Below are 12,908 nucleotides of genomic sequence, written 5' to 3'. Positions count from 1 at the left end.
GTACTTTTGGCAGTGTGGGCAGGTGCCAAGTCCTGCTGGAAAATGAAGTCAGCATCTCCATAAAGCTTGTCTGCTGAAGGAAGCATGAAGTGCTCTAAAATGTCCCGGTAGACGGCTGCGTTGACTCTGGACTTAATAAAGCACAGTGGACCAACACCAGCCGATGACATGGCTCCCCAAACCAACACAGACTGTGGAAACTTCACACTGGACTTCAAGCATCTTGGATTGTGTGCCTCTCCATTGTTCCTCCAGACTCTGGGACCTTGGTTTCCAAATGAGATGCAAAATTTGCTCTCATCAGAAAAGAGGACTTTGGACCACTGAGCAACAGACCAGTTCTTTTTTCTTTAGCCCAGGTAAGACGCTTCTGACGTTGTTTGTTGTTCAGGAACGGCTTGACAAGAGGAATACGACATTTGAAGCCTCAGTCCACTCCTTGTGAAGCTCCCCACACATTTGAATGGCCTTTTCCTGACAATCCTCTCCAGGCTACGGTCATCCCTGCTGCTTGTGCACCTTTTTCTTCCACACTTTTCCCTTCCACTTAACTTTCTATTAATGTGCTTTGATACAGCACTTTGAGAACATCCAACTTCTTTTGCAATTACCTTTTGAGGCTTTCCCTCCTTGTGGAGGGTGTCAATGAAGGTTTTCTGCACAACTGTCAGGTCAGCAGTCTTCCCCATGATTGTGAATTCAACTGAACCAGACTGAGAGACCATTTAAAGGCTCAGGAACCCTTTGCAGGTGTTTGGATTAATTAGCTGATTAGAGTGTGACACTTTGAGCCTACAATACTGAACCCTTTCACAATATTCTAATTTTCTGAGATTCTGAATTTGGGGTTTTCATAAGCTGTAAGCCATAATCATAAAACTTATATCAAATAAAGGCTTGAAATATCTTACTTTGCTTGTAATGAGTCTATATAATATATTAGTTTCACCTTTTAAGTTGAATTACTGAAATTAATGAACTTTTGCATGATATTCTAATTTTTCGAGTTTCACCTGTAATGAGCTCACGCTTTGCAGATCTGCAGAAGCTTTAGACAGTTATTGCTTCCTCCATGCCAACCTGTCATTCATTTTGCTGATGTGACTGATGCCATATTTTGTTTATTGATTAACACGGCTTGTTCATGGTTTGAACTGTCAGTCTGTGTTTCTCAGGGGGCATGTGTACAGAATATGCTGTCTTTGTGTCCCTGGGGCAGTTTATGAGGGGAAGTGAAATCACTGGTAATGCCTGAGCTCTGCTGTTAGGGTGCTGTTATGGATCTGACAGCCAATAAAACCAGCCTTTACATCTGACTCTTTCTAGCTGCCAACTACCAGTGCTTTACTGAAGATATGAAGATGCTTTGCAGCTGATATCCGAGAAATGATCTCGTACATATGCATTACATCTACCAAATTGCTACTCTTTGCTCCCTTGCTGCTTGTCAGTGAAAACTTGTGTTGTGCATGGTGAATAATGGGATTTACAAACAAACTCATGTAAAACATTTAGGGGCATTTTGGTAATGGGAAATGGAGAGTAATGTACCTTATTGTAATATAAACAAATTGCATTTGTTTTCTTTATGCGAGATGCAAAAAACTATTTATATTATTTATTTTTTACTTCAGGTTGAAATGACCAGGACATGTTCTGGACATGAGATTCACCTAAATGACTTTTTTATTTATACTTACATGTTTCCCCTCTCTTTCTTTATGTGTGTGTTTGTTTGTTTGTATGCTCTGTAGAAGCACGATCAAGGACAGATCCTCCTGGATGCTGTCTTTAAGCACCTGGAGCTAACCGAGAGGGACTATTTTGGGTTGCACCTGGCCGACGATTCCTCTGATTGCCCGGTGAGTTGAAAGGTCAAACTCAAAGATGGGCCGGAGCCAAGCTGGTGTGCCCTGAGTAATTCATGGCGGTTTTCTCAGAGCATTTGAAGCTTAAAGGGATAGTCGACCCAAAAATTAAAATTCTCTCATCATTTACTCACCCTCATGTCATCCCATATTTGTATGACTTTCTTGCTTTTGCAGAACACAAATTATGGTTTTTAGAAGAATATTTCAGCTCTGTAGATAATGCAAGTGAATGGGTGCCAACATTTTGATGCTCCAAAAAGCACATAAAAGCATCATAAAAGTAATCCATACGACTTCAGTTTTTTTAATCCTTATCTTCAGAAGTGATATGACACTGTAGGTGTGGGTGAGAAACAGATCAAATATTGATTTAACCACTGGAGTCTTTAATTCTGACTTATGTGAATTTTTCTTTAGCTTGTATGGACCAAAACTGCTGAAATATTCTTCTAAAAATCTTGATTTAAGTTCAGCAGATGAAAGAAATTCATACACATCTAGGTTGACATAAGAGTGAATGATGAGAGAATTTTAATTTTTTGGGAGTTATTCCTTTAACTCTGTAGATGGGAAGTATTTTTGAAAGAGGTTCAAATTTAGGAATGTAGGACACAGGATGGTTCAGTTTTATAGGTATTCACTTTCATTTTTTTCCCCTTTTGTTTTCATTGGAAGTAAGAAAATCACATTTTGAACAACATCAGTGGGAGAAAATGGTCAGAAGAATATATTCCTTTGAGACAAGGGTGTTAAGTATTGAATTACAAATACTTGTGTTACTGTAACTACTTTTTCCCAAGAATTGTAGTTTAAAAATTGTATACTTTTATTTGAGTATATTTTAAGTGCTGTAACTACTTTTACTGCACTATTTTCCCTGTCCTGATTTTATTTTTATCTATCAACATGATTGGCACTTCAGCAGAGCATTCCACCAGTCACAAACTTCAGAAGATTGTGCATCATGCGTTAGAATGAGAACACAACTATTTCTTGGCTTAAAAGATATAAGAACTAAATCCTTGTGGAACATTGTATCTCAAAAGAAGGACAATGTGGCCCCCCATAAATGAAAAATTCACACAAAAATGAAAATGATCTTATCATTTACTCACCCTCATGCCATCCCAGATTTGTATGACTTGTTCAAAACACAAATTAAGATTTTTAGAAGAATATTTCAGCTCTATAGGTCCAAATTGTGACGTTCCAAAAAGCATATAAAAGTGATACATAAAACTCCAGTGGGTTAATCCAAGACTTCAGAATTGATATGACAGGTGTAGGTGAGAAACGGATCAATATTTAAGTACGTTTTTGCTAGAAATTCTTCTCTCTGCCCAGTAGTTGGCAATATGCATGAAGAATGTAAATCACCCTATTCACATGTGAATCACACTACTTTTTGGTGATGTACCAGTACTTCTACTTGAGTATGATTTTTCAGTACTTTCCACCCCTGCTTTGAGATTATCATGTTTCTCAAATCTTAAATGTCATTAAAACAACTGCTGAATGTTATCCTGAAATCTGATAGAGCACATTTTAGAGACTTTTTTTGCAGATGAGCAATAAAATTAAATTAAAATTACATCAGCGACATTTGTGTGTTATCAGAATTCAAGTAAACTCGTATCATGCACTGGTTGATATCTAGATAGTTCACCCAAAAATGAAAATTATCTCATTATTTTCTTACCCTCATGATATCTCAGGTGTGTATGACTTTCTTTCTTCACCAGAACACATTTGAAGAAAAATAGAAAAGTTTGTCAGCTCAGTAGGTCCTTAAAAGTCAAGTGAATGGTTATCCAATTTTTGAAGCTCCAAAATTCACAGACAGTCAGCATAAACATCATCAATAAACTTGCTTTTGGTGCAAAAATCAATATTTAAGTACTTTTTAACTCTAAATCATCGCTTCCAGTAAGCTTCACGAGAGGGTGGAGATCACGTGGTCTCTCGTGTGATGTATTACTGTTGTCGTGATCTGGACGTAATCTCGCGTTCTTCCCTCGGTTGTGACATCCAGGATAAGCACACAAACGCACCGTTATAAGGAAGGAAACCGATGAATACAGATCTAAACCAACAAAAATAAAACAAGCTCCTGTACAGTGTTCCTCCTCCTCACTTGTATACAGCACTGCTCTTCTAGCTGTGACGCACATGCCTCAGTTCTCCGTATTTCAAATGGGATTAAATCACACACGCGTACCGCTTCTGATCGGAAGCATGTTTAAAAAAAAGAGTTGTATCGATGATGTTTATGCTGACTGTCTTTTTAATTTTTTACCTTAAAAAAATCAGATCACCATTCACTTGAAATTGTTCTATTTTTCTTCAAATGTTTTCTGGTGAAGAAAGAAAGTCATACGCACCATGGATATCATGTGTGTACGTAAATAATGAGAGAATTTTCATGTTTGGGTGAACTATCCCTTTAAATGCCTTGTTATATTGATTCAGTTGAAACTGGATCAAAGTTAAAGTTTTTTACTCTATCAAACAGTTTGTCTGTTTGTCTTGTAAAAGCAGATAAGTACATCCCTGCCTCCACACAGTAGAAAACACAAACCTATTGAATTATTGAGTGGCATTAGGTTGTGTTGGACTGTTGCCATGTTAGTAAGGTTTTTTTTCTTCCCCTCTCTCCATCTCAATTTTCTCGCTTTCTTTCTGTCTTTCAATCTCATCAATATTTCATAGAGGTGGCTGGATTCAAATAAACCCATAAGGAAGCAATTAAAAAGTAAGTCAGTTTATGCAAGCCTCTAAACTGTACTGTTGTTTAACACAAGCTATTGATTATTATTTATCCTCTTTTTTTATTTGCACACCTTTTGTGCTTACATATTGTGGTTAATGAAATTGTAGGGGGCTCCCCGCATCATCTGAACTTCCGGGTGAAATTTTTTGTGAGTGACCCCAACAAACTTCAGGAAGAATACACCCGGTGAGTGATTTCAGATTTGCAGTAAACTCAGATGTGATGTATCAAGTTCATGAAGACTTTGAAAAAGATATGTTTAATTTGATATGCCCCCCCCACACCCTCCATATGATGAATTGCTTTAACATATCCAAGTGTATTGTGCAGAAACACATTTATTGTTGAAGTGTACAATTTTAGGGATGTTGAAATTCTTTCTACTATCCCAGTTTAATATGCAAAGCAACTATAACTAAACCATTTACACTGCATGCCCAATTATCAGGCAAGTCAGTATTCTGATCTTATTATTTCCATGCACATTTTCCAACTCCAAACCATATAAACTTGAATGCTTATTGGATTAAATCATTTTCAGCTGGTATGTATTTGTGTAATGAGGGAGAGTGTGGTGAAAGTGACTAACACCTTGTATCAAGGTGTGCATAATTATTAGGCAGATTTAACTGACACTGAAAAGTCAAATATTGTAAAATGCCTTTTCAGACGGATGCAACAAATAGCTAGACAAATAAAACCCAGACAATCAAACGTTTTGTTGTGAATAGTCAACTGGGGCGCAAAAATGCATGGAGAAGAAAAGGTGCAAATTAACTGCAAAAGACTTGAGAAGAATTAAACATGAAGCTACCAGGAACCCATCCTTCCTTATCCTCCAATGCTACCATATTCCAGAACTGCAACCTACCTGGATTGTCCAGAAATACAAGGTGTCAAGTGCTCAGAGACATGGCCAAGGTCAAGAAGGCTGAAACATGACCACCAATGAATATATTCACAAGTTGAAGCGTCAGGATTGGGCAAAGATGTACATTAAGACAGATTTTTTAAAGGTTATATGGACCGATGAAATGAGTGTTTCTTGATGGACCAGATAGATGGGCCTGTGGCAGGATCACTAATGGACACAGGGCACCTCTTCGAGTTAGGTGCCAGCAAGGTGGAGGATGGATACTGGTATGGGCTGCTATCAGTAAGGATGAGGTAGTTTGACCTTTTCGAGTTGAAGATGAACTGAAACTCAACTCTCAAACCTACTGCCAGTTTCTGGAAAGTACTTTCTTCAAGCAGTGGAACAGGAAGAAGTCCTCCGCATTCAAGAAGGCCATGATCTTTATGCAGGACAATTCTCCATCACATGCATCCAAGTACTCCACTGTTTGGCTAGCCAGCAAGGGCCTCAAAGATGCCCAAATAATGACTTGGCCCCCTTCCTCACCTGACTTATAGCAAACTGAGAACTTGTGGGCCCTTCTCAAATGTGATATTTACAGTAAGGGAAGACCTCTTTGAACAGCATTTGGGAGGCTGTGGTTGCTGCTTCAGTGAAAGTTGACCGTGAACAGATCAAGAAACTGACAGACTCCATGAATGCAAGGCTCATGACAGTTATAAAGAAGGGTGGCTATGTTGGTCACTGAATATTTTTTAAAGGCCAAAAATGTTATTTAATTGTTATGTTGTGTTACTTATTTGTTGCACTACTCTAAAAATTGAGAATAAACAATTGAATTGGGAGAAATAATTTTAGTTGCCTAATAATAGTGCACACACTTTTTCTTTGTTAAACATTCAGGTTTGGGGTTCATTAACATTTTGGATTGACTGAGAGCATTGTGTTTGTTCAACAAAAAAATGAATCCTGAGGAATACTTTTTCTTAATAATTTTGCCTGCAGTGTATAGGTTGAAAAGTGTTAACTTTGTGGTTCATCTGAATTGTTGATGATGACTCATAGTGGTAATGATGACGTGGTATCTGTTTTGCCTGAATCAAAATATTGTAATCAAACTGCACAAGCTAAAGATGCCTCATAACAATTTGTTGCTTTACTTGCTTTAATTTTAGTCTCAGTTTGAAATCCAAAGTTTATAGTCCTATAATAATGCGAAATAACACTTCTAATTGTTCTTATACATGAAGGGTCATGGCAAGGGTCATGTTTCTTCTAAGCATTTGTAGTATTCTGATGCATATGGAAATTTAGTATGTAGCATTACGTGAATTGTTCTCTCCCTCTGATTAATTGCATCTACTTGTATTACTGATTTAAGATAAAAGCGACTGCTAAATTAAAAAAAAGTGAAAATATAATGTAATTGTCTTCTGTATCTAAACCACACTGCAGTACATTATGGTAACCATTTCCTTATTTAACCAGTCTTCATGACTGTACTAATGAGATATTTTTAACCCAGTGGGTCTAGAGGATATTTTCATGAATATTTAATCTGCCCTTTTTCATTTGTGTGTAGGTACCAGTATTTTCTGCAGATTAAGCTAGACATACTCAGTGGAAGGTGAGCTGAATGACATTACCTTATTTAATATAAATGTCTACCCATGTCCAGCTTTAAAACAGTACTTAAAGGAATACTTTAAAAATTTACTCCGGTCATCCCAGATGTGTATAACTTTCTTTTGTTGAAAACAAATATTTTTAGTGGAATATTTTATCTCTGTAGGTCCATACAATGCAAGTTAATATTGGCCAGAACTTCGAAGCTCCAAAAAGCATATAAATGCATTATAAAATGTATCTATATGACTCCAGTAATTAAATCCATGTTTTCAGAAACTATATGTATTGGTGAGAAATTTATCAATATTTAAGTCCTTTTTTACTGTAAATCTCCACTTTCACTTGCGATTCACGTTCTTTATGCATATCGACACCTTCTGGTCAGTGCTGGTTTATAGGAAAAAAGGACATAAACTGTATCTATTTCTCACCACACTTATCATATCGCTCCTGAAGACATGGATTTAACCACTGGAATCATTTGTTTTCATTTCATGATGCCTTTGTGTGCTTTTTGAAGCTTCAAAATTTTGGTTACCATTCAATTGCATTGTATGGATGTAGAGAGCTAAGATTTTCTTCTAAAAATCTTAATTTGTGTTCTGCAGAAGAAAGAAAGTCATACACATCTGGGATGTCATGAGGATGAAATAAATTCTGAATTTTCATTTTTGGGGGAAGTATTCCTTTAAAGCTCATTGTTAAGGACAATGTCTGTATCTAATACTATGTGCCGATATATGTCCTGTGGCCCCTTGAATATGTGTGATGTAATACCTCAAATGCAGTTTATGTATTAGAAATTGCTTGGGCTTTATCTTTTGATAGTTATTCAAATCCAGTAATTTGGGACCAGTTTGGTGTTTTGCTTGATCCTCAATGATTCACAATGTGAATTTAATTTATGTCCTTCCTAGACTGCCCTGTCCGCACAATACTGCTGCTCTCCTGGCATCGTACGCTGTTCAGTGTAAGTATAAGCCCTTAGAAGTGATTGACAGTAGGATCTGAGTGTATTTTTCTCCTTAGTGATTATCTACATGCTATAACCAAGATGCCACAAAACTAAAAGCATATAGCTAAAAGCATTTATATATATATATATATATATATATATATATATATATATATATATATATATATACTACCAGTCAAAAGTTTTTAAACACTTGACTGAAATGTTTCTCATGATCTTAAATATCTTTTGATCTGAAGGCATATGCTTAAATGTTTGAAATTAATTTTGTAGACAAAAATATAATTGTGCACCATATTAATTTATTTCATAAAAATATTTTTGTTTTTGAAATTGATGACTTAGACCAAATAATAAAGAGAAGAAGACAATAAGTGCCCAACATAGATGGGAACTCCTTCAATACAGTTTAAAAAGCATCCCAGGGTGATACCTCAAGTCGGTTGAGAAAATGTCAAGAGTACATTTGGAACAGTGTATGACGTTCAATTATAAATCTACAAAAACAAGAGGTTAATTTTTGAAAATATTATTATTATTATTTCATATCGAAACATCATGAAAGTAAAATCAATCTCAAGAATGAGGATTAAACTAAACTCCAGTACTGAGCTCTCCAGCAAACATGTGTGCTAACCACCGATATACAAGAGTGCAAACTCAGCAATGCACATTCCATCCATGCACAACCTCAACTCTTAACAAGCACTAGCTTGTAAAACAGGAGAACATGCGCTCAAGAAATCTCTGAAGTGCAGCAAGCACTAACACAGACTAGCACATCCTGGTTAACCTAACAGTGCCCGTTCGAGATGGAAAATTGACATGCTGAACAGAGGCATGTGAGTTTGCTGACGGTGGCATATCCTGGGCCCTTGGGGTTCCGCTCGCCAGATTGACCTCAGTAGTAATGACTCTTGACAGATGGGCGTAGTGAGCACATTTGCCCCGGTCTTTCCGGGGCTTTTAACATGCAGTTTGGGTGCTATGTAGGTCAAAGGGGATTCTGTTGAGCATGGTAGCCTGGGACAGCGCTATCTATTGCAACTCATTTTATGTTTGTTGGAAGGTTTGCTGACAAGTTGTCATTGGAACAAAATGTATGCTAAACGGATAATTTCATGTCGCTGTCAGTGAAACTGTTTGTGTTTGCAGATTTGAAATAATTGCTAAGCCCTTATTTGTTTTACACAATTATATTATATCAGGTGTTATATAACGCCAAACCCTTGAATAGTTTTCTGTAAGTGTGTCTTACAATTTCATGTTAAATTAATGAGGATGATTGTTATGAAGATGCAGTTCAGTCAATGCTTTCATAGATTACAATATCATATATGTGTTTGAACATTTTGGCTGGGTCAATGACAAATAACGTTGTCCATGAGGATGTAATCTTTGTATGCATGTTGAATTCATATGTTTAAAATTTTGATTTAATGGACAAAAAAAATTGTGCCTCATGGCTATTATACGCCCACTGTTACACGTTCGTTAAGCATTTGATTTTTATGCTTCGATGCCACATGGTGTGTGATGGATTAAGAGATTTCAACATCAATGTGTGTTTAGCTTGCTAGCTGATCCTGCCTCTTCAGATACAATATTCGGTGATGTACTTTGCATGTTGTACTGCCATGAATCATCAGTAATACTGTGGGTGTATTGTATGATTTAGCTGAGCTGGGCGATTACAGCGAGTCTGAGAATTCGCCAGGGTACCTGTCTGAGTTCTGCTTCATCCCAAACCAGCCCCAGAGCTTTGAAAAAGACGTCACCAAACATCACCAGCAACACAGGTGGGAGTCACAGCTTTAAATGCACCAACAGTACTCCGTTCAGAACTATTGGAATCAATCATTACACTGCTCTTTGAAATACAGAGCTTTCTTTGGTCCAATATTTTGGTTTAACTGTAATTTTGACTGTTGTCGGTAACAACCAATTTACTTAGTCTTTAGTGCCATGATATCTTTATTCGCACATAATAAAATAATTTGAACTCAAATCAATATTTCACGTCCATTAATTGACAGTATTTCTTTGGCAAGTACCTATGTAATAAGTTGGATAATGTTCAGTAAGCCAGTCATTATCGCTAAATAAAACTGTTGGATTGTACAAAACCCTTTCACTTTTTATCATTGTCCTGATTACCCTGTCAGGGTTTATTGCACGATAATTACCATCTTACTGAATATTATTCCTTCCATATTCCTATCAGCACATTACTTTGCTGTTAGAATTAGCCTTAATGAAGGAGTTTTGATTTCACAGATGGGTTGAAATTCAAGAAAATTCACCTATGTTAACATTTCTATATGTACTTCCTCATCACTCATTGCTCTGTATACCCACTCAAGTGCTGTGATGAGAACAGGAAGCTCTTTGTCCTCCAGGTCTTGGCTACACTGACAAATCACAGGATTCTCTAAGACTTGCCAGTTTAGTTTATGTAGGAGTTGTTTTCAGTACACCTATGCTATATGGCCAAAAGTATGTGGACACACTCTTCTAATGAACAGGTTTTACTATTTCAGCTACACCAGCTCATACGATCATCTAAAGCCATGCAAAGTCCACAGACAAATATTTTAAGTAGAATAAGATTTGCAAAGCACTGGTGTGGAAGAACTTGACTGGTCTGCACAAAGTCCAGCCTTAAACACCCTTGAACACCAATGGGATGATTTGGAACACCAACTGTGAGCCCAATCACCCAACATCAGTGCCTGACCTCTCTAAAACTCTTGTGTCTAAATGAGTGCATTTCCATGCAGCCATGTTCTAACATAGTGGAAAGCCTTTCGAGAAGAGTGGAAGCTGTTGTAGCAGAAAAGGGAGGACAAGCTACCTATTTATGCCAATGATTTTAAGATGAAATGTTTAACAAGCACATTGGAGTACACTGGTGAACACGTGCAGTGTTTGAGTGTTCAGATACTTTTGGCCATGTAATGCAGGTACTAAACTGTCTTGTGATCTGATCCATGTCATTTTATTCTCCCTTTGTTTTTACTTTTTTGAACGGGCACAGTGGACTTACTCCAGCACAGTCTGAATTCAATTACCTGAACACGGCACGAACGTTGGAGCTCTATGGAGTTGAACTGCACTATGCAAGGGTAAGTGTTAGTTGGTTAGTTTCATAAGCCACTTTTCCACCATCGGACTGAACGGTTCTAACTGCAGTTTTCCAAATTTGTTGGCAGATAGGTGATTATAAGCATCATGGAGAACTTGCCACAGTTCTACTGTATGTATTTAGGCCACAGGTGTCAAACTCAACATGAGCTAATTTCAGAAACCTAGGATGGCATTTGAAGAGAAAGTGACACTAACCAATCAGTTAGCGCTAATTTCTCTCTCTCTCTTGCGCTCTCTCTCTCTCTCTCTCTCTCTCTCTTTCTCTATCTATCTATATATATATATATAAAACACAATCTGATAGTAAAACACTTGTTATTATTGCTATATCCTTTAAACAACATTGTAGAGCACGGTTTAGAAAATATTAAACAATCCTCATTAAATATTTTACTCTTTCTCTCCATCTATATCCACTTTCAGGATCAAAGTAACACAGAGATTTTCGTCGGGGTGATGTCAGCTGGCATAGCCATCTATAAGAACAGGGTACGAATCAACATCTTTCCATGGTAAGTGAACCTTTTTATTTGTGTCAATCAAATTCATTCAAGTCATAATGGGTAACAGCTGTTGCTGAGGACACAAACGTGCCATTTGTTTAGTTTGTGAGGGTGTGAGTGTATTTCAAATGTTTTCACTGAATGTTAAACATGTTGATGTTAGCCTCAAGGCATTCTTGAATGAACCCTAACCCTGTGCTGTGATTTTTTTAGGTTGATATGTTATGCACATTAAAACAGTGTCCCAACCAGGCGGCAGATTGTGACAAGTAATTTATCAGTCCTCACTGAAAGCTAAAATTCTGCACAACTTGGCACAATAACAGCCGATATCATGTTTGATGTTTAAATATACAGTTATATGGAGCAGGATTTTGGACCAATGAGATTAAACTGTCCACAATGCTGCAGAAATAGAAATGCTGCAGAAATAGAAGTCAATGACCAACTAAATGTCCTGTCTGTTGTTTTGGTTGAAACTGGTTAGGACAGAAAGTCAGATTTAGGTAGAACTGATCGTTTTTATGGCACGTTACACCTGGTTAGGGCAAAGTGTAAAAATATTAAATGCCAACCATGAAGCTCTGCACCATGAACAGCTCACACCCTGTTAGCCAATTTAATAAGTTAAATTCTACAATGTATTGACATGCTAACTTGCTACAAACCATATTACATAGCAGATTAATTGTTTTTATTATTATTATTAATATTAATAAGTGTATTATTAAAAAAATGCATAATTTAACACCTGTCAACTTCAAGATCTTTTAACATTTTGACAAGGATGGAGAAAATCTGACATTTTAAAATATCATATATGCACTGTTTTGTTGCATTGTCTGTTTTTAACAGATTTCATGATTTTTTTTTTTTTTTTTTTTTTTGTGAGAAGTGGAACAGCGACACCCAAATCCTCATCAGACAAACCATTAATCCCTCGCACCCCCCACCACCAGGCTATTTTTCTGACACACAAGCCAGCTGCTTCTCTAGCTGTAGTCCAAGCATCTCCTATTTGAATTAAATGCACAGATGCTTTCTTTGCAGATTATATTTAGCCCAGAAGAGAACAGGGCTGTTTGTCCACAAAGATATCCACTAACCTCTCAGGGCAAACAGTTGCACTTATCGATTATTCTATCACTCACCCTTG

General features: G+C 37.0%; 1 protein-coding gene across 2 annotated transcripts in view; it reads left to right on the top strand.

Moving 5' to 3' along the window:
• The window catches only part of ptpn4a (protein tyrosine phosphatase non-receptor type 4a), a 72,841-nt gene that overhangs the window by 38,194 nt on the left and 21,739 nt on the right, over positions 1-12,908 (top strand). For both annotated transcript variants that reach the window (XM_052148949.1, XM_052148948.1), the window contains 8 exons: positions 1,755-1,862; positions 4,581-4,623; positions 4,749-4,827; positions 7,080-7,124; positions 8,044-8,096; positions 9,781-9,901; positions 11,140-11,227; positions 11,673-11,761. In XM_052148949.1, coding sequence (XP_052004909.1) covers positions 1,755-1,862; positions 4,581-4,623; positions 4,749-4,827; positions 7,080-7,124; positions 8,044-8,096; positions 9,781-9,901; positions 11,140-11,227; positions 11,673-11,761 — 626 coding nt within the window. The remainder of the gene's footprint in view (positions 1-1,754; positions 1,863-4,580; positions 4,624-4,748; positions 4,828-7,079; positions 7,125-8,043; positions 8,097-9,780; positions 9,902-11,139; positions 11,228-11,672; positions 11,762-12,908) is intronic.

This window comes from Xyrauchen texanus, chromosome 18, assembly GCF_025860055.1.
Source record: "Xyrauchen texanus isolate HMW12.3.18 chromosome 18, RBS_HiC_50CHRs, whole genome shotgun sequence".
NCBI lineage: Eukaryota > Metazoa > Chordata > Actinopteri > Cypriniformes > Catostomidae > Xyrauchen > Xyrauchen texanus.
This window is presented reverse-complemented; position numbering and strand designations above follow the sequence as displayed.